Here is a 22407-nt window from a genome sequence, read left to right on the forward strand (position 1 = left end):
AAATTGCGCACGACGGGCATAGAGGAAACGTCATGATTGCATGAAAACACGGCAACATATATACGATGGATAAGTCACATGCGATGGCAGTGCAATACAAGCCGGCACGACACCGGGCATAACAGTGCTTCTCGACGTTCCTCGGTTAACGTCTTGGACAAGCGATCAATCCACAGGTATCGGATTCATTCTCCCGTGGCGGCAGTGGAAACAAGGGTGCGAGTTTCTTAAATTCTTTCTAGATTTGAAGTTTTAGTGACTGCAAGGATCCATACTCTTTCGTTCTTTTAAAAAAAAAATGCTGTGCTTGTCACACCTGATGATGAGTGCTTGTGTTGCAATCGAAACGTCGTGATTTAATTTATTTATTTTCATTTTATAATTTTTATTTTATAATTTTTTCACCTACGCGACTTTACCGAAAGAACCAAAGAGTATGGTTTCTTAAATTCTGCCACCTCTGTCCACCCAGCTTGAATCATCAACGGGTACATCACAGTTAGTTGATCGGCTTGTCGCATGTGATAGGGTATAGCGTGGGTACTCCAACCTATTCCAAGATGTGCGTAGTATAGCGTATAGCAGTGTCGTGTCTATTCGTGTATAGTGGAGTGTTTGGCAGTGTATTGTATAGTGTTGCATGTATGTAATGACTCATGTATGATATAATTTCACACATTTTTCAATCACCTCACGTACCTCCAGGGGTCCGCGTACCCCCCCACCCCCTCCTCCCCCCCCCGGTTGAGAACCACCGATCTCCGATACTGAAAACGTGTCACACTTGGAAGGGGGGGGGGAGGAGGGGGTCATACCTCTTGAGGTTGAGGAGGGCCCACGGGATGCCCGTTGGGGTCCTGAAGGCGGGCAGAAGCTTTTCGGCCAGCTCCACGGCACGGATCTTGAACACCTGGAGCGTTCACACGAAAGGGGCCACTGGGTCATTCGTCACGGTGGAATTCGGGGCGAAGGCAATCCTGAAAAGCGGGAGCATGCGAACCAAAAAGCGCACGCATTTATTCCGACAGAACCCGACTTGCGCGCGAACGGGCGCACCGATGGAGCCGCGCACCTGAGGATTGATCATTTACCGCTAACGCGCGGGGAAAATGTTGATCGCTGCAAAATTATTCGAACTTTGACGTGTGTCAATTGTGTATTTGGGCCAAACGAGCGAGTAAACATGTACAAGCTCAGCAAATAAAAATGAGAAACAATTTAGATTGCGACTGTAAAACAACAAAATTGCATTCTTGGATAAAACTACAACCAATCGACGTACGGGGGGGAAGGGCAAGTTAATTATTGCTACATGCTTACTAACAGTAAGTGTCCGTGCTTCGCTCGAATATATCTCTTTAATTACAGAACATTGCCCTTCATCCATCACACCAATGTGATAGTTGACACAAGGGGCATCGTGGTGGCGAGATGTTAACTCCCTTGCCTGGTACACAGGAGGTCATGGGTTTCATCACGACCCTGACGCGTGTTGTATATTTGGGGTTTGCGTGTCTCTCTCCCCGTGGTCGTGTGGATTTTTCTTCGGGTCCTCCGGTTTTTCCCCCCACATTTAGAAACATTTGGCTGATATAAATTTTCACGTGATAAGCCACTTCGTTGAGCTATCATTTGTGGTGATAGCCAGGTCGCTTCTGAAAAAGAGATATTTCGCTGTGGGCTTTACCTGGTAAAAAAAAAAAAACACCGACACCATTTGAAATTATCCGGAATATTACATTATGCGACTGGCTGCAGAATTAATTTTAAAGTTTTTATGGAACACACATTGCTGGTTCCTCTTCAAACTAAGAATATAACTGAAACCCACCACAAGTTACGGTGCTCGCTTAAAAAATCATCACAAAAGCAGAGCGCGCGGAAAATATTTAACATTCGGACTGTCGCGTCCAGTACGTCGCAAATCTGACCGCTACGTATCCCTCCCAACCAAAGAACCGCCCACACCCAGTGCAATACTTTCACGGTCGTGTCGTTTCCTACAGATGTTCACGAATCTGACCTTTTCGCAAACAGTGATGTGTCCCTTAATCTCGCGTACATTCGCTCACTTCTCAAGCACAGTCAAGCATTTCCCCGTGTGCAGAGAAGCGTCACGCGCTTTGTTAACGTCGAGTAACCTATTTGTTGACAGTGTTGTAACTGTCATTTTCTATAGATGTCCACATAACCAGCCTCAGCACGTGTAACGCATTGTAAAGATACTCGCCGCTTTCATCGCGACGTACGTAACTACGAGTGTAGGATCTGTACTGCATAGTAACATCTGTGCGGTCGCAGGATGCCCATGAAATAATTGAGCCTAACAGGTTTATGGGCCTGTCCTGATGAAATAAAAAAAACATCTCTCTCTCTAGACCTCAATCCCCAACGAGTCAAATATATATACGACGCCGTGCTGTGAAAACGTAGATTGTGTGGAGAATGCAAACGGGTTTCCGGTTTATTTTCTTTCACCAGGTGATGATTCAAGAGACCACGATGAGGCTCATTGGCGAGGGTGAACAGGGTCATCGAAACAACAAAAGGCCAAAAACACTAAAGTACACCGAAACAAAGAAAACAGAAATCATAAACAAAAATAACCGTGCCCCCTTAGGAATGGAAAGGCACTGCACCAAACACAAACCAATGGCAAATAATGCATTCCCTGATCTGTTTGACGCAAAAAAAGTCAAACAAATGTACGACGATCACGTACCAAACAGACATGGTGACAAAACAGGCCTATTTTCTATACAAATCAGTGCTCTAATTGTCACATTACAGCGACTGCATTTTCGTAGCAATATTTTAAAGGCGGACCCCTATTTGTCGTGGTATTTCATGGAACATTTAAATCTCACTTGTCCACATGAGCTAATCTCGCCTTTGCTGAATATATCCCTTTGTTCTGACTGAAACGAGGAGTGTGGGACCGCAATTATGACCAATGTTGAAAGCTGCGTATTACATTAATTGCTGTTATTATTGTGTTAACCACACAATGAGTCACGACATCATAAAAGAAAATGTCACTGTGATGCCATTAAATGGTTCTAACAGCATTATAAAATTTGCTAACTTTGGTTGGATTTTTCTTTAATTACGGCCTTTTGAATTTAGTGGGATAAAAAAACTCAATTAAAATGAATGAACAATACGACAAATGATACGCATGTATTAAAAAAAAAAAGCTTCGCCAAATAATTAAGCCATAGAAAAAAGGCGCATGAAACAACTCCATCAATTTCTAACAGCAGAATCCGCGTTCCGAACCGCTACGCTTTAAAAACATTAACGAAACGACAAAAAACAACAACCCAGCAAACACAAAGCGACTGGTGCCGTCACACTCGGGCAGCCTTCGCCCCCCACCACCACGTTGGCGCGATCCACTGCCAGCGTGATGGGCACTGGGGTGGCGCTGGGCGGCACGCGACGACAATACGGGGGGAGGGGGGGGGAGTGAACCCCCCATCCAGTCTGCATGTAAATTGCTTCATTACGATCGCCCGTGCGAGCACGAAGAGGTGGCCACAGAGAGAGCGCCACCGCTCCTCCCATCGGCCTCCGTAAATCAACACTGGGGGTCAGGCGGTCCGCGACGGGCGCACGCGTGACGCGAGCACACCTACCCCCCCAATTCCCAACCCTTCCGGACGCTGTCTCCCCGACAGACCTGTTCTTCACCTGAGGACAGTTGCTTGCGTTGTGGCCGAAACGTCGTGAGAATTTTATTATGTTTTATTTTTATTATTTTATTATTTCCTTTCTACATGACTTTCCTGAAAGAACCAAGAATATAAAGAAAAATCCTGATTCTGATTTCAACATTGGCAGAGCCTGCGGGAGGCCCAAGTCTGCATGTCGCAGGGATCTTTGGCGATGTTGTACAAGGCTACAGGGCCTCCTCTGTCAACCAGCTTGTGACACGACCCCTCTCTTTACAATGCAGTCGACACGCCATGGCTCTCTTCTTCCATCTCCTTGTACCCCGTTGTTGTCATCTGTTCTCCCTTTCCCATCGTCACCCCGCGCCCCCCCCCTCGGTTTACCTAGTTCCATAGCTCGACTCCAATGTCCATAAATCACGAACGGGGATTACAGTGAAGTGTGTCCCGGCATGTACCCTCTTAATCATATTACCGTGCTTTCACCACCGTGCATTTACACGGGATGCAACTTAAGTGGATTGCAAGCGAAATGTATTTCTTCTCTTATGAGTTTCCCCCGACGACACTCGCTGGCCCGCTTTCAAATCGACAACTAACAATATAACACGTCGCCAACGTCAACAACGTCGCCTTTTTCACCTTTGGTGTTCTTGTTGCCGAAAAGAGAAATCCGAGCGGCGTCGTGTTTCTCGGGCGACGGTAGGGGCTCTGCGCTTGCCTGCTCGTCACTCCGAGCCAACTCCCGTGCACAGAAGTCTGCGTGTGCAATTTTTTTTTTTGCTAAACGGAACGTGCCCTGGAGTCAATCAACATCGGTTACTTATGGGGGACCTTCGTCACAACCTATCACGTGACCCACCACACAAGAAGCCCTTCTGTGACAATCGCAAAGTTACGTAAAATGTGCCCACATGTTTTTTTCCAACGCTTAATCCTTTAACCCAGGAGCTGTTGTTGGGGGGGGGGGTAACCTTTTCTTAACCTAGAGACAGATAGGACTTTGGGATACCTTTAGTTGGCCACACATTAACACACATAAAAAAATATTCAGCACTGTTTGCCTACGTACGATGCAAAAGAAGTTCAACGTACATACCTTTGCATTATTCGTAACAAGGTGAAAATGTATTTTTATTAATAATATAGGCTCGCTAAAGACTCACCAGATCAAAATAGCCCCCTCTACTGATTAGTGCTGTTAAGATGTGTGCAGGAGCAACTAAATGGCCATTTTTAAGCGATCGGACTCGTGGCTACCGGCCACATTGAAATGCGAGTGACATTTTCCTACTCAAAGGCAAGACTGGAGTGCTCACAATCGCGGAGACTTTCCCACTTCACGATCCACACCGTTCAGGAGGCCACGCAAAGAGAGAGAGAGAGGCCAAACTACACAAAGGTTGACAACGTTCGTCACGATGAGGTCAGCGTAGCAAGCCTTCTCGCTTGCAGCATCTGTCTACACATGACCCTGCCCTGTAAAGCCAGGAACATTGGCTTGAATCTTGACTTCAAGCTTTCGTCACTGCAGGAATTCATATTCTTTGGGTCTTTTGGTAAAGTCACGAAAGACTCAAAGAACATTGGCTTGCTTCCTCATTTCTGCGGGGGGTGGGGGAGGGAGCTGACGTGGGTACGCGAGAGCTGTCGTGCGTGCGTGCGCACCGAGCGACACTCCCGGCAGGGCCCACGCCGCACACGCTAGCGGTGCGAGAGATTAAACTGAGGAATGATGATTCTAGATTTTAAGTTGTCGTGACTGCAAGGATCCATACTCTTTGGTTCTTTCGGCAAAGTCACGTAGGTGAAAATAAAAACTATAATAACATTTAACATTAAAATAACTAAATTAAATCACGACGTTTCGGGCACAACACAAGCGTCCGTCATTTTAAATTTTATTATCGTTTTTATTTTCACCTACGTGACTCTACCGAAAGAACCAAAGAAAGTGAGGAATGGTGGGCGGAGGGGCGCCACCACCGTGGCTCTGTGTTAACAACCTCGCCAAATTCTCGGTGCAAGGCACCTGGGAATCACGAAAACTTCGGGGGTTTCCATTGCAGGCGTCCCACCGTCGGTTGTGACGTGGCACCGCAGAAGTAACATGTGTCGGTGGGCCCAAGGGCATGTTATAGTTAAATATCTGTGTCGGACACATTCCTTGGCAGGCAATGAATGTAACGCGGCCAAGAGGACATCCACCGAAGCGATGAAACCAACTCGCGTGCGGGTGCTTAGTGGATTATCCTGTCGCAGGGTGGTTAAGAGATGCCGGCAGCTGAGGGGGAGGGCCTTCATCCAGCAGTGTATTGACCATGGCCGATGATGAAGTTGGAGAATTCTACGCGTTTGGAAATGGAGTTGGTATTCAAGTCCTTCGGAAAATCTCGACAGCTGCCGAAATAAAATTCACATTCTACGGAGAAGTCCTGTCTCTCCAAAGGTTACGTAGATAAATATATTTGATCAGGTAGGGCCCACTGAGCTATGTAGCTTTTTTTCGGAAGCGACCTGGCCATGAAATTATAGCTCAACGAAGTGGCTTATAGCGTGGACATTTATAGCAGCCAAAATGTTAATAACGCACGTTTCTAAATTTGGAGGGAAAAACTGGAGGACCCGGACAAAAAACCACGAGACAACGGGGAGAGAAACATGCAAACTCCAAATATACAGGCATCAGGGTCGGTATCAAGCCCATGACCACATGCATACCAGGCGAGGAACATAACGCCGCCACCCCGGTGCCCCTATATGACTCGACTGTGTATATTGCTAAGGTATAGTTACATGCTTTGACAATCGCTGTAAATATGCATAAGCTTCAAATTAGAAGCTGAGTCTGTCAGTACTGGAGTGTCATCAACATGAATTTTACACTGTGAAAGTCACAGGGGAAACCACATGAAAGCTCACCGATTGAGGAAAGTGTGTATTGTCACATTATCCACTCATACATTTGGAATGGAATACTCACACACTGGACTTATTATTTGGACCATCACATTGTTATCAGACTTGCTGCAGAGGCTGCAATTGCCATGTATGCTTTCAGTGTGCAATGCATGCTTGAATGCGTTCTCTCCACGCTTAGATATTTCAAAAAGCGCAGCACCCAAACAAAGAACAGTGGTCATGACGTACAGGATGGTTTAAAAAAATTATAATGGTTTTGTTGAACATTAGAGAGAATCTGGGATGCTGCCAAGATGTGTTATGGTTAGCGCATTGGACTTGCAATCAATCCACAAGTCTCTTAAACACATTCCTGCGGAGGGAGCTGGTAGGAACGTTGGGTTGCTCGGTCAATGGCCAGGGTCAACGGCGGCGTGGTGTATTCCGCAAATATGCCCAACTGTGAGGGCGGGCACAAGCCGACGTGAGTAGGTTAAACGTTGAGTTTTATAAGGGCACCACGGGGTGACCAGCCCCTCCCCACCCAGCCCCACCCCTCCCACCCCCCACCCAGCCCCACCCCTCCCACCCCCCCACCCAGCCCCACCCTCCCCACCCAGCCCCTCTCCACCCTCCCCTCCCCACCCAGCCCCTCCCCACCCTCCCCACCCAGCCCCTCCCCACCCTCCCCTCTCCACCCAGCCCCACCCCTCCCATTTTTGGATGCACGACGGACGGACACAATAATCCCCTGTGGGCTGGTGAAACCAGGTGGTTCCTACCAGTAATACAGCCACCTCTGTCCACCCAGCAGCAGTATCAACGGGTACCTCACAAGTAAGTTGATCAGGGTAAAGCGTGGGTACGCCCACCTCTTCCAAGACGTCTGGCCAGCGTGGAATAGTGGACCAAAGTACCCTCTCGACCAACACTCTCTTGGAGGGGCTCTCTAGAACTCCGCCTCTAATGGAGTCCCATCTGGCAGCAATGCCCTGAACAAGCAATTGTAGGGCTTGCAACTTCATAGGGGGATTTGTGTGCCGATTACTGGAATCGAATGCCTAATCGCAGCGTCACTGGCCCAGATGGCCGCGCGCTGACAGAACGCTTAATTGTGTGAGCCGCATACTCTCCATAAAATAAAAGTGTCGCTGGCCCGGATGGCCCACGTGCTGTTTGTACGCGGATCGCTTACAAATTGTGCAACGTCAATTGCACACATTAAAAATTATTATCATCATGTGAGCTGTATGCCCGGGCAAAACCCCACCGGCCCACAAAACTGTGCAACTTACTGTATGCTAATTACAGGAGCCGGACTGATGCAAAACACCACCGATCCTGGATGGCTGTATGCCAATTGAGTGTTGCTTAAGTGATCTGGATTGCTCTCGCGGAGCTCCACTGACCGGCACAACCTCGTGCCCATTGCAGACAGCTGTTCTACAAAACCGAAGGCCAATTGTGCCATACTCACACATGCCAGGTGCTCACGGACAGCGCCAATAGTTGGCCACGTTCTAATTGATCAAATTCTATGCCAATTGCATTGCAATTGTACAACAATTATAGAAACGCCACACCTCTGTCCAGGTGGTTGGGTTGCCTGCATTTCGTTGGATAAATGTATGTTGATATTATGAGCGGGGTGCTCCAGCAACTGCCTGCCACTGAGAAAGACATTGTAAGAGTTTGCCTTTGGAGATCATGTTTTGACTGCTGAACAACAGAGGATTAGAGCAACGGGAAGTGACGATGACTGCGATGACCTCTTGAACGTGATCTTTGTTCGGAAAAGTCAACAATAAAGCCAGTCGATTTTTCTTCATTGATACACAAGGCTCATCCACCAAATCAATTTGATTTTTGACATCCTATCTCGATAAAGGTTGTCCTTTTAGCAATTTTAGCCTGTATGTAATCGGATAAGGCAGCAGTACAAAATGTGTCCCATGTAGCCGTTATTGTGGCTTTATTCAATAGCTGGATGGTGTGGCTTAAGAGGTGTTGCTATCCATAGAGGATAGAATAATGGCATGTGAGAAGAAAAGACATTCTTAACATGTTAACTGATGACAGCAAGACAGATACATTCCTGAACTGTGCCTGGTTATAAGATTTACAAGTCCTATGAGTAATTTGTCAAACATTAACAGCTGCTGCTGCTGGGGAGAAAGTATTAAGAGCGCGAAAACTAATCTCCAAGCAGAGCCACGCGCTTATAATCAGCTTCATATAAACCGTTACTCCATTCTCTCGTGTGGCTTGCCATTCAGCTGTGCTGAAATGGCTTTGGGCTACTCTTTGCCTGCAGGCCAGACGGCATTGGCCCTACTCCATCATGCTGGCCTAATAGTTTGGACAAGCCTGCCGACGACGACGCTGGTCCTTGCAAGTATGATTCTAAAAATAATTAAACTAACGGCCCGAAAACATCATATCCTCCACAGAATTCGTAAGAGGTTTTTTTTTTTGGGGGGGGGGTTGGCTCGCATATATATATGCAAATGTGTCATTAAACCCGCCACCACCCGACACAGACACTTAGTAAGGTTTATCACAAACAAAACGTGCCAATTCGTTACGAGTACAGCACACCCGTTGTGTTGGGAGACTAAACCCACAACGTTTGCAATTCGAGTACGTTTCGCCAGTTATTACAACTAGCATCATCAGGCGACATCCAGATTTGAGGAGAAATCCTTCTGTTTATTTCTTAAATAGAGGGATAAATGTGATGTCGTCACTTGTGAAGTTGACCAAAGCCGTTCGGTGCCAATGTCCACCTTTTGCGTGGAAGTTCGCTCATTTACCAGCTTCACATTCCCTATTGCCGTACAAATACTGGAGGAAGGGGCCTTTGCTATTGATGCCCCCAGGGTCTGGAATGCTATTGCCAATAAACTGCAACTTGAATCACTACCTATGAGATCTTCACTCAAAACTGCTCTAGAGGAGTTGTACACCCCTAACTGCCACTGCAATTTAGTAGCCTAAAATACAATGTTTCGCTCCGGATGATCGCTGCAAAGTATGATCTGTGTTTTGATTTAGTGCGCTGATCTTAAAGGTGCATTGAAAAATGTTGATACTCCGACTGATGCTCCTGCTGTTGTGGAGTGACTCATGCAGCCAGCTATGGCTGCAGAGTTTGGTAGTACATGTTGTTTACTTCGTTTATTGTGAAAATTCGGTCACACTTCCTATGATCACTGTTTCATTGCTTTCATGGCTTCATTTTGGTGAGTTTTGAAAAGTTTTTTGGTTTGGCCATGCTTGTTTGTTGTAGTACAGAGTTAGACTGATGGCCTTAATCTAAGTTGTCTTGTGGTTGTTGTTGTTTGACTTGCATCCCACTGGGATTGTTCCACACAGTGTTGTGGTACAGTGCTTTTTCTGCAATATTTTGCTGTCTTTTCTTGGATTTTCTGTTGGCACATAGTCACTTTAAGATGTTTTCTTGTTCATGTTTTTGTTTTCTGTTTGTTGCGGTTGCACCCGATTCAAGAGCCGAATGGCTCACAGGGCTATACCTAATAAATGAACTTGAACTTGCGTCACATGTAAGTAAATCAGGCGCGAAGGCCGGGGGGGGGGGGGGGTTAATGAATGCATATAAATCACAATGGATATCCGAATTGGCATGTTATGTTTACGTGACAAACCTTACTAAATTGCCTGTGTTGGATGGTGGCGGGTTTGACAACACATTTATGTTTACGCAATCTAACCCCAAAAAAACTCCATCATGGATATTGGTCACAAAAGCCTACGTGTTAAACCCTCCGCAAAATTACGTAAGAAATGTTCATACCGGGAAAAAAAACTTAATTTCAAAGTGTCCAATTTGTCCATGTTGTGACGAATTACATCCAAAAGAGCCCCTACACAACCGCAATCCAGGGAAAATTGCATCTAAAATCCTCAAATTAAGCCTATTATTCATTACACACTCCTGCTCCAGCCATGACTGCAGCCTGTTTACAAAAATTGTAATAACCTCTCAGGCAAGCGGGGGGGGGGTAGGAGTCTTGTAGAAACAACGCCAACAACTCTACGTTGTGTGGAGCAACAAACACTCGCAGGTCAAGCAGAATTAATTCAACGGTTTGGGACCCGGGCGGCTTCTCCCTCGTTCCACGCCGCCATCTGCACGCATGGCATCTCAGCGGGCCACGCATGCCCGCCACACACTCGACATAAGAACTTTGGCAACGCTTTGGGCAGCAAAATTGTGAACGGATGGTGGCTCACCTATCACAAATTCTGTTGACAGTTTCGCATTAAACCCCTCTACCTTAGGGGCGAAAAGAAATGGCAGTAAATCAAACTAATCAGGGGGAGTGATGAGTAGTGATCATCCTTTATTAGCTTTTAATTAGTTTACAGGCCTGTGAGGGATAACCATCGAGGATTGGGCAGCACGTAGACAGAGGTCCCCCCCCCGCCACCCCCACAGTTCAAAATGTGCAGCCAAGGCAAAAAATCTCAGAGGGCTGCATTTAATTAATGCAATGATTGGACGAAACATAATGTGGCCGAATCAATATCATCCCTTAGCACAGCACCGAATTAAAATCTAACACAGTTAAAGCATTGTTTCCTCCTCGGGACACAGGGACTCCACTCATCGCTAGCTTTCACCGCGTCCAAAAGTGTGACATTGGTTAATAACGATGTTATCAAAGCAGCTATTCTTTTGCTCCCCCCACTTTGAAGTCCATCCAAATGGGAAGGGATTGGCAGGGCACAGGTTTCAAACCCTCCCTACAGCTGGCCACATAATCAAGGGCTGTAGGATCTGAAAGTCGAGAGCCAGATGTAAAACAGTTGTTTAAAATCTACATTACATTATTTTCCTTTTGCGTGCATCCTAATAATTGAAAAACCAATAGGCATTGATGGGCGACAATAGAGGGTGCTGTAAAAAAATGTTAACACTTCTAAGAATTTGCAACAATACCACAATTAATGTGCCTCCTGGCTCTGGAGACCACCTGGAGAAGATTCCAGGCGTGTGTTGACAATGACGGCGAACAAGTGGAGACTGTGACTTTTTCAAGCTATTAACATTACATTTTGTTACCATGCTGCAGTGTATTATCCGTTCTATGTCCATGAAAAACAAAAGTCCCATATAAGTGTTAAAAAGATTTTGACGCACCCTGTATAATCCAAAAGTAAAATAAAACGAATTTGCAACGCATCTTGAAGATAGTGCACCTTGCCTCAACGGGAACAAGGGGGCAGGTGAAGATGCAACCTCAAGGTGAGGGAAACGTTTTACATCCCCAGCCGCCACTTTCTCAAAAGTGAATGCACGCGAGGGTGACGACCGAGAAATTCTTTTTACGTTAGTGCCATTTATACACCCTTTGGACTTGGGCCAATAAAGTAACGTTGCCCAAACACAGCTGTGATCGTTGACCAACGCTGTTCGGTGCCAACGTCTACGTTTTGCGTGTAAGTACGTGCGCGGGACCTGTGGTCAGCCCACTGCTGGTTGACAGCCTTCCTCATCATCATTCTGATCAGTGCTGGTTACACTGGTCAACACACTTTTTCTGGCATAAGGTATTCCAACGGTTTGATAATTGGGTTTTTACCCTTCTATCTGGCAACAAAACTGACACCTTTTTACAAGGAGTCATGTTTGCATAGACCGCAATACCTGCAGTCATAATAAAAACAAAAGACATAACTCTGACAATGTGCACTGTCCTTGAAGTTGATTGGTCCACACCCGAGACAGCTTTCCTTAGAGCCTAGTCTCACATGGGTTGGACCAGATGACGCCAGTTTTGTTGCCAGATAGAAGGGTAAAAAACCAATTATCATATTTTTACTGGCAAATGAGGTTCCCATAGTGTAGATATTCCAACGGGTATTTAAGGTAATTTTGGGGTGCCGATTCCAAATCTGGCATCAGTTTTTGTCTATCACATCAGGTTTTTGAGATATCAACTATTGCATTTTCAATAAAAACTGCGGAAGAAAAATATTAAATAAATGTGGATATCTACATAAAATTATATTATAAACACACTATCCTAAAACTACAGCACCATATTTTAACACTAAAGCAGTCACTGACTCGCAACAACTTGCATTCATAAGTGACAGAGTTAATTTCGGGTAAAATCAATGAAAATGGGGTATGCCGATAGCATAAAAATGAGATGTGATAGAGCAAATCTGAGATCAGATGTGGAATCAGCACCCTGAAATTAGTCTAATACAGCTGCAAAAGTCCAGGCCAGAATTTTTTTTTGTTGACCAGTGTTATTGAAGGTGGCAAGGATAGCTGCCAACACCGTACGACCACTGCAGCAGCCTATAGCACCTGTGCTATGCACAGTGGTTGTCCCAGCGAAGCGTCATCCAGGCTCAAAGCCTGCTCGAGTTTCTGAGATCCGATGACATCGAGCGCATGCCGACCCTCACTAAGATACGTAGGCCATACACATTGGTATATCTTTTTAAAAGTTCTCGACGGGAATGTCATGCTGCCTTTTGTTGGATCAACTGCTTTCGTATCAATATCTAAAAAAGTCAATTCTCTGCAACACAACTCAAAAAATACAAATCAGCCCAGTAATTTCATCGCTTTTAAAGCAGCCGAGGTAAAGATTCCTTTAATCGAGTTCGTCATTATGCTATGCATATTTGAGGTAACCATTGCAAACCCAGAGCGTAAGCGCAGTTACAGCAAAGTCTGCCCGAAATGCTTTGTGATCTGTTGTGTTACAAAGCAGCAGCGACACCACGCCGAGAACAGATGTACGTGTCATTTTCGAGGACACTGGCTTACACCCTGGCCATTTTTCACCTCTGCTTCGATGACGTGGTCACGCGCACGCCTGCCTGCATTTACAACCCCGCCAGGCAGACTCGCTACCCACGGGCCTGACACTTCACACTTCGCTGCCGTCATTCCGCCTTAACCATTCCGCCTTGACCACGTCGCGGCCGCGTTTTTTTTTTACAGTAACGGTGGCAAACAGCAGCCGCGGGACTCCAAGCTGTAGTAGTAGCAAGGCTCTTGCTTCGGGCAAGAGCCAGCCAAGAGGCAGGCGGACACGCTGCTCAGGATTCCGTGCCTACGCTGCGGCGCTCCCATCTCCGGATGGAACTTGCGAACGAGCTCCGTCGAATTAGAATTCATTCACCCATCACCGCATAGCCAGCGGAGTGCCCGTTGCGCCCAACGTGCGAACTCTTGCGACAGCATTCGCATTAACTGCCCTTGCTGCCATACACTGGCGTCTCGAGTAATTTGTTTGATCCATGGATCACGGTGGGGGGGAGAGGAAGGCGGCAACCACGGGGGGTGGCGCTGTTACTTAGAGAGTCACAGTCCACTTGGAACGTTGACCGTCAACTGAAGTTGCGCAATTTTCTGGAGTTGACGCATCCAGACGACAGAGGCGACGTGTACACAAAGTGACACAGCCATCTACCTCGAACTAAGCTCTCGATCGTTAGGAGACCGGTCGCAGATGCAACGGTGACATTTCTGACAAAGTGGAACCAACGGATGCCAAGAAGGCGCCTTTGGCATCACGTGTGGAAGGACTGCAGGCGATTAAAATCAGCTTGAAGCAATGTCCAGGCTGCCACATCACCGTACAACAACAAAACTGACAAAACACAGCACTGGCACTCTCAATTTGGTGCCCAGACGTAACCATTTCTGGGACCGAATGCGGTTCGGACAATTCATCATCCCTGACGCCAGGCCGATCCAGCACATGACGTCAGGTCTACATCGTCCATCAGTGGTCTGCGCAGAACCCGGGTAGACAAATTCCTCCGCTGCTTCGACATCATTGCCATCGATTACGCAGGCTTGCTTCTGGAGGTCTGGACGCCAAGATCTCGACTTTTCTTTTCTACCATCGTTCGACGACTCGTGCGAATGTTTCAGGCTTCGCAACAACCAAACAGAATCAGAATCCGTATTGAGACTGCAGGAGGAATCCGAAGAGCTGCGAAGCTCTTGTTCGCCGTTGGCCAGTAAGGGGCACGGAGTAAGAACGTTACAACAAATAATACAAAAAAAACCACGATAGGAGCGCAAAGTATAGGAAACGTGAAGCGAGTTAAAAATAAACAGATGAAATTAAATTAAGTGGAAAAGCACACAATGCAAAAGTAGATCAATTCCTACCGATTTTTTTACATTAAGTGCAAGCTTGTGCAAGGCAGAAAAACAATAACAGCAAGTCTCAGACCACAACAAGACAACAGCACACAGTCCTTCAATAAAATTGCGCATACAAATTGAACTATCGATACACGGTTAAGGATAAAAGTTACAAATCACGTTGGCAAATGTAGTTGTATCCAGCACTAAACTTCTGCTTGCGGATATATATATACATTTTAGGATGCTTATGTTCAGGGAAAAAACAAGGTTGTTACAAAACTTTAGCAAAGGCTTTGTTACCCCGTTTCCATTCAAGGAGGGCAGCAGAAAAAATCGACACCAATAACTGAACATCCATCACGCCTTCCCAGACACAGGGGCCGGTAAACGCATCACACGCATACAAGGAGCATAAAACATCACCCAAACTCTGGTCATCCTCACAGCAGCGGCTTTAGGCTCACCGTCGAACAAAGACGGTTGCCGCATCGCACAACAACAACAAAAAGTCTGTGCCGAAGGTAGGTGATGGCCGGGCTGTTTCCCGTGACTCAAGAGAAAGAAACAAAAACAAGGCTGTCCCCTGCCTTAGTCAGGCAAGCAGTGGCCAAACGGGTCTATCGAAGGGGACATAACATATCACAGTTGCAGAGAATAATGAATTAAAGTTGGACAATAAGTTGCACGATATTATATTATACGCAGTAAAACTTCATTATTTCGGAATATGATAATTCCTAATTGGGGATAATTCGGCACGGCTGCACTTTCGGCATATACTGTAAATTAGTAATTCTCCACAAGCCGAATTGACGAACAGAATGGCCCAATTTCGGCATACACGTGGAAGGACGCCGCGCGCCACGGCCAAAACAATGGCTCAGTCTAGTGGCGGTGCGCATTGTTCAGCTTTAGCGCAGACCCTGTTGCTTTGCACTTTACCTTGTCCAAAGCATGGAACCTACTACATCCTCCTCCTTCGCCGGCAGTGCTGGTTACTGATGGTAAGTGTTACGTTGTTGGAAAATAATTTTTGGAAATAAAATATTCATGTTTTTGTATTATTATTATTGGGGCAGGATAATTCGGCAAGGCCAGAGCCCCATATGTGTCGAATGAACAAGGGTTTACTGTATACACACATCAGAACTCATGGGTACCCCTGCTGCAGACACGCCGCCGCTCGTTTAGGATGCTTACGTTCCAAAGTATTTATAAATTATAGCGCCGGAGCATGGTGATTTCGTTTTCTTCTTGGCTATGCTAGGCTTTCCCCTGCACACACCAATGTAGGGACCACATGGTACCTAATGACGAACACAGAACAGCAGGTAGGGGTGCGGGGGACGGGTGGGGTTACTGACAGCAGTATTGCAGATCAGCGGAGGGATATTTAATGATGATATAGGAGACAATTTTTGTATATCGGGGGAAAAAAATGTAAAAGTGGTTTCAAATGATACAAAATGACTGGAGGGGAATTGCCCTTCGAATTAACGCGTCCGGCTCTCGGACAAGATTCACGAGCCGCACACAGAGAACATCACCCTCTCGCTCAAACGCCATTCATTACCACGGCCATTCACAAACGCCCCAAGCGTCCGCTTGCAAAAACAGACGGCCACGATAAAAAACTGACGATACCGTCACAATGTGATTTGGCAGTAAGGAACTGGTGCAATCCACGTGTCAAGCGCAAGTAGATGGTATATATAATTTTACATGATCATCAGCCCACCATCCCTCACTTTACAGTGCTCCTACCATCCATCTCACACCCACGCATGCACTCATTCCGTTGCTCCAGCTCCCATTTAGGAGACGAAGAAACAAACAGTGGATTCCTAACACCTGCGCCTCTTCGCGGAAGAACCCCGTAAGTATGTTAAAGAAAGCAATGCGCAGTGACCTTGTCAAGTTGGAATTGTTTAGGGCGATACGTCAGAACGCGGCGGGTCTAGGGCACTCAGAAACATCCGCGCGCGATCCGACGCACGTGAAAGCGCGCGGCAGCGTTGTCTGCATGGCTCCGAGCAGGCGAGAACGTGCGAAGACAAAGCCACCTCTCAGAACAGCCACGTGCTAACTTAATGGAACTATTATGCAGACAACAAAATAATGCAATTAAAGGAGGGGGTGGAGGTAAAGGCTGCCTGGTAACAGTTTCTTGCAACGTAATGAAAAGACAAAATAATGACGTGAACTCTAATCCGTGGCGACTTAAAAGCACTTTGCAAAACCCTGCCGGACGAGGAACACATATAAATGAGCCGCCCGTCTGATTTCTCCGGCTGTTCTGTTATTAAACAATAAACATCCACCGCCCAGTTATGATTCAAATTGCAGGGAAAGCGAAGAAGGGGAGATGTGCTTTTTAAGACGTCGGGCTCGGAATGTTCATTCAAATTCTATCGAGCTGTCAATTCCCTTAAGGGGAGGCCGAATATTTCCATTAGACTGGCCCAATTGCTCTTGCAATTCTTGCAATAGCAGATGAATCAGTCAATCCACGGCTTCCAAAGCACAGGTACATACTGCAAGTTTAAAATAAAAAAAACTGAGCCATATGTAAGCACGTTAACCACAACAATAGATTTTCTTTAGGTGACCTGTCATTGGCCATCTGGCCATAAGTTAAGCCTATGAATTATATTCGATGTATGTACATCACAGCATATGGCCACATCAGCAGGTGCCAGAGAAATTTTAATTGCCGCACGTGCACAAATGTGGCACGATGAGAAGTTTCTGTCGTGTCACGAGTGTGAACACTGGAATATAATAACGTATTGATTCTAAAATGTAACGCGGTAAAATTGGGCGGAAAAACGATTTGACACGTCGGTATTTTTCTATCAAGCTACGCGACCGACATGCCACGTATCCTAAAGCGCAGTGCCAAATAGTGCGATTGCCGTCACGATTAAATTGTCACAAGCAGTCCCGTACTTAAATTACAATCACCGAGCGTGGAGAAGAGCACGCTTGTGGCATTACATTGAGGGGCAGAAAGAGGAACACGCATTAAATATTTTATATATATACCATCCAAAGTTTGGGCAGTATACGTCAATAAAAATAAAAATTTACATTTATTTGCAAGGCGCCTTCCACTAATGTCTCAAGGCGCCTTGTAAGAATAAGGAAAGGCCAAGAGAGACAGAAGCTCAATAGAATTAACTGACGTAAGAAGATGTGGTTTTAAGACGAGACTTAAAAGCATTCAAATTATCGAATAAACGAATTTCAAATGGTAGATAATTCTACAAATGGTAGATAATTCTACAACCGGTGGCGCAGACACAGCAAGTGGCTGCTTGCCCCAGGAACGCAGCCGAGATCGAGGTACGCACAGAAGGGCGGCGTTTGCAGATCTTACCGACCTTGAGGGGGTGTACGGATGACTTAACTCGTGCATTTATGGTGGTGACAGCCCATGTAAGGCTTTAAAAACTCGTAGAAGGTTATTAAACTCCTCTACTCGCTTCAAGACTGGGAGCCAGTTTAATGGTAAGAGAAGCGGAGAAATGTGGTCACGTAGTGGGGATTCGGGCGAGCACGCTAACTGCCGATGGTCAAGAAAAATAACAAAAGTGGCAGCCATGGAGTGGAACGCGTCCAGGAGGATGGCTTCGGGAGGCCTTCATCATCCAGCAGTGGACGGACCAAAGCTGCTGATGAACTAAATGAATGAAAAACTTCGTCAACAAAACACATTTCAGGAAAATCTCTTCGTCCGCATCTACAGAAAAAAACGGCGGCCAACTGATATATATACGCATCGGCAGGTGGCGGGGACAAGGCCGTTTTTTTAAAACGAGAGAGGCGTTTAACAAAACAAACCCCATTCGCAAATACGTGCGCGCGTGCAAACAAGAGACTCAGCCGCCCGCCGCCGCCGTATAACCCACAGCGGACGCCCACTGAAGGTAAATCACGGGCGCAAATTTAGAAAAGGAATCGAGACGGGCTGGAGAAGAGCCGGAGGGATTTGAATGGACACTTACACCCACGCTGTTCACGCGAGATGACAGGCAGGCAAAGAGGAGGGGGGGGGGGATGCACACCGGCTCTCGCCTTGCACGGGCGGGCATCTCATTAAGATCGCACGTGTACACAAAATGTGCAGCCGGTTCCGTAAATGATTAATGGACGGCCCATGGGGAGGAAAAAAAACACGAAAAAATAAAAATAATTCGAAGCCGGCACCATCAAATAAAATGGTGCATAGGAAAAGAAAAACGAGGCGCGTGCGAGGTCTCCACAAAAATAACAAAGAGGGACAAATATTGATATCGCCCACGCTTCCACTCGGCGTCGCAAAGAGATGCGCAGAAATAATCGGCGCGGGGCATTATTAAAAACGCGACTGCTAAAAACCTGCACGTTCGTTGGTGCTCATTAAAATATAAATAAAGAGCAAACTGATGCTACATGTGCTTGGTTTTTGGTTGGAAAGGGGGAGCGGTAACGTAGCGGTTAGCGCGCCACGCAGCGAACCCAGCAACCCGAGTTCGATTCCTGTTCGTGGCCAATACCGGTGACAATTATCTGAACCAGTCCTGGGCCTCCCAGAGGTTGAGGCTAACGTCACTGAGGATGGATCGACGACACAACCGCCGCCGCACGATGTGGGGGAAGGGTTACCGCCACGCTCTCTCCTCATTGCCCCTGGAAGTGTCCGCTTCCCAACGCTTTGTGGGTATCGACAAGGAGAGCATGAGGACACGGCCTGTTAGTTTCGACGCTGGTGGGAGAAAATAGCACGGACGACAACGCAAAGGTATTCAAGAACAGGGCTGATACCAAGTGTAATTGTGATAATTGCTATCTCAGTATTTGATTGCTGTAACAATGTAACGGTTTACATCTGCCCGACTCAAAATTGGCTCATTTGGGCACCTTTTGCAAAAACACGCAATTATTGCGATCTGGCAGCATTGAGAATGTACGAGCAGCCGTTGTGAAAAACAACGACTCGTTCAAAGGAGGGGGAAAAAAAACCTCCACGCACTTGTTCGCTACACCAGGCATTTTTAAACGCGGCTCCGCCCCCCTCCACGACAACGTGCTATCCGTCTGTTCCTAAAAGCGACGTAAATGGGCAAACCCCTGGGTTTGCGCGTTGAAGCGCCGCGGGGGAGGGGAGGCTGTTAGCCTACATTAAACCTGCAGGCGAGGAGATGCAAAACGCCGTACACCTTTGCGTTCCCGACGCTCGCTTTCAACGCAACTACGAGAAACCGGCGTGTATAAAAACAGGGGGTGCACCGGTGCAAAAAATATGCAACCCACACGCGGGTTGCGAGAAACGTGCAACACGCACGTGTTGCGGTTGCGCAACTCGACGGAGGCGCGAAGGCCCCACGGAGGTTTACGACTCGGCGACGTACAACAAACATTGGCTCCGACGGGGACACGCGCCTCGTTAACGGGATGAGACCCCCGCCCCCCTCCACCAACGTGAACAGCACTCTACTCTCCCCTTTGTTAGCCACTCGTACCCCCACACACACACACACCACCCCGCGGGTTTATTAAAATAACGGCCGATCCTCTGAAATCCCACGGTGGGCTGTGTAGTTAGGACGCGTGCGACCTGTAACGTCGGATGTTGTGTTTATATTTTAAGGGCGCCCACAAATGGTTAACGTGGACAGAGACAATTAATGAAATTAAAAGATGTGTTTAGTCATCATTAAGCTCCGTCGTTACATTGTTCGGTGTGCATAAGAAAAGGATAAGAAGCGTGCATATCCACGGATCTGTAATACTCTTTGGTTTTTTCGGTTAAGTCACGTAGGTAAAAAATATAAAAATGAAAACAAATCAAATTAAATCACGACGTTTCGAAAGCAACACAAGCAACCGTCATCAGCTGTTGACTGCTCCAGCAAAAATTTTGCATGTTTGACCCGGAGGGTATGTTTTATTATTATTATTATTGGTACGAAAGGTGATGGGTAGCTGGTTAGCGCCTTAAATAGTTTTGGGCAACCATCTGATCAACATGACAAGTCCCCAATAAGCAACACAGCAGTAAATTATACATTTGAGTTGCATTGCACCATCCTGACAAGGTTATCGTGAGCCCACGTTGCAGATGGATGGCGAGAACAGATGGGCAGACGTATGATTATGCCCGTTAACTTCTTTAAACCTTTCAGTGGTAAAGTCTTCGAGAAAAGGGCACGGAGACGGTTTTCATGAACAGGTTTCCCCATGTGATTCTAGTAAAATATGAAGCACTGGGGGGGGGGGGGTAGACATAAATCCACTTGTCCAATTCGGTCCATCCCACACAATTATTGCAGAGCGCTAGACAGCGGTTGACAGGCATGCAATTGTCATGCTCGTACGGTACCCACCTCTTCCCCGGACAGGTAATATGCAGCAAGCAGTCCTCCCACAAACCTGATGTTCACTTCAAACACGGACACCTCTGCATTCTGAGGATTTGGAGAAAGAGAGAGAGAGAAGGGGCGAGAGAGAAAAAAACAACAACAAATAATGAAATCAATTTGACTTTAAACTTTCGTGACTGCAGGAATTCATATTCTTTGGTTCTTTCGGTAAAGTCACGTAGATAGAAAATAATAAAATTAAATAAATGAAAAATGACGTTTCGATCGCAACACAAACGATCGTCATCAGGCGGGAAAAAAAAACGTCGTGAGTGTTTTGATTTTCACTCTCTATCTACGCGACTTTACCGAAAGAACCAAAGAAAATAAAATCAATGTTATAACAAGTATAAACAAGTGATATACATGGTATGCTATTACAAGCTATTCGAAGATACGCAATGCTGCAGTTTTCACTTGATGGCTTGTCCCACGTTTGTTTGCAGGAATAAATGCTGCAAAGTGTCACGCACTGCTTTATATGAATTATGCATTATTTACAAGACTTGTTGGCTAACAACAAGCGCACACACAAACACACTCGCACGCATGCTACCATAAAACAAATATTAAAACACTTTCTTTCATCTCTTACAAATGTTATAGATTTCTCTCTCCCTTGTGAACAACGATAAACCAGACCGAATAATATTATGCTTCTAAATGTACCCTGTGTGTACTTTGGCTAACACAAACCAAATCCAGATTTTTCTTTGATACTTGTGCATTAATGCATTCGCGAAAATAACGTGTGTACATGTTTTGTTTATCTGTTCATATTATGGACAGAGAATGTTTACTTTGTTAATATGATTTACGGTGATCTGAGCAATGAGTTTACACCGTATTTCTTCGTCAATTATATTTTTTTAGCCCCCGCTTAAAACCCATTCATCAAGTTGTTTTGCAGCACAACACATTAATTAATCAGCAGCGACTTGGTTTTAATGAGTTTTAGCGCGACACTTACAAACAGGGTTAAACGGTATACCCAAGAACGCACGACCCTTTCACCTGTACTCAATCCTCCAAACACCCACCGTAGACAAGGCTTTATTGCATTTAATTTGCAGCGTAAAAAAAAAGAAATCACCCATGCGTGTGACCGTTCCAAAACACATGGTGGCATAGCCCAATCCCCGAACACACACTTCCAACAACAGGTTTAGTGGGGTTAGACGTGCCACGAGTATTAAATGAGCACCACGTTACGATAAACATCGCAAATTGCCCCCACACTGGCACCGATTAACGGCTACAAATCCTCAGTTCTGGTGCA

The 22407-nt window shown here is 46.2% G+C and overlaps 1 protein-coding gene across 1 annotated transcript in view; it reads right to left on the reverse strand.

The window, feature by feature from the left end:
• The window catches only part of LOC144947897 (mannosyl-oligosaccharide 1,2-alpha-mannosidase IA-like), an 86510-nt gene that overhangs the window by 25382 nt on the left and 38721 nt on the right, over positions 1-22407 (reverse strand). Inside the window, exons 4-5 of the mRNA XM_078877278.1 lie at positions 21093-21173; positions 816-910 (exon numbers count right to left, since the gene is read on the reverse strand). Coding sequence (XP_078733404.1) covers positions 816-910; positions 21093-21173 — 176 coding nt within the window. The remainder of the gene's footprint in view (positions 1-815; positions 911-21092; positions 21174-22407) is intronic.

The sequence above is a fragment of the Lampetra fluviatilis genome, chromosome 47 (genome assembly GCF_964198595.1).
Source record: "Lampetra fluviatilis chromosome 47, kcLamFluv1.1, whole genome shotgun sequence".
NCBI classification, from domain to species: Eukaryota; Metazoa; Chordata; class Hyperoartia; order Petromyzontiformes; family Petromyzontidae; genus Lampetra; species Lampetra fluviatilis.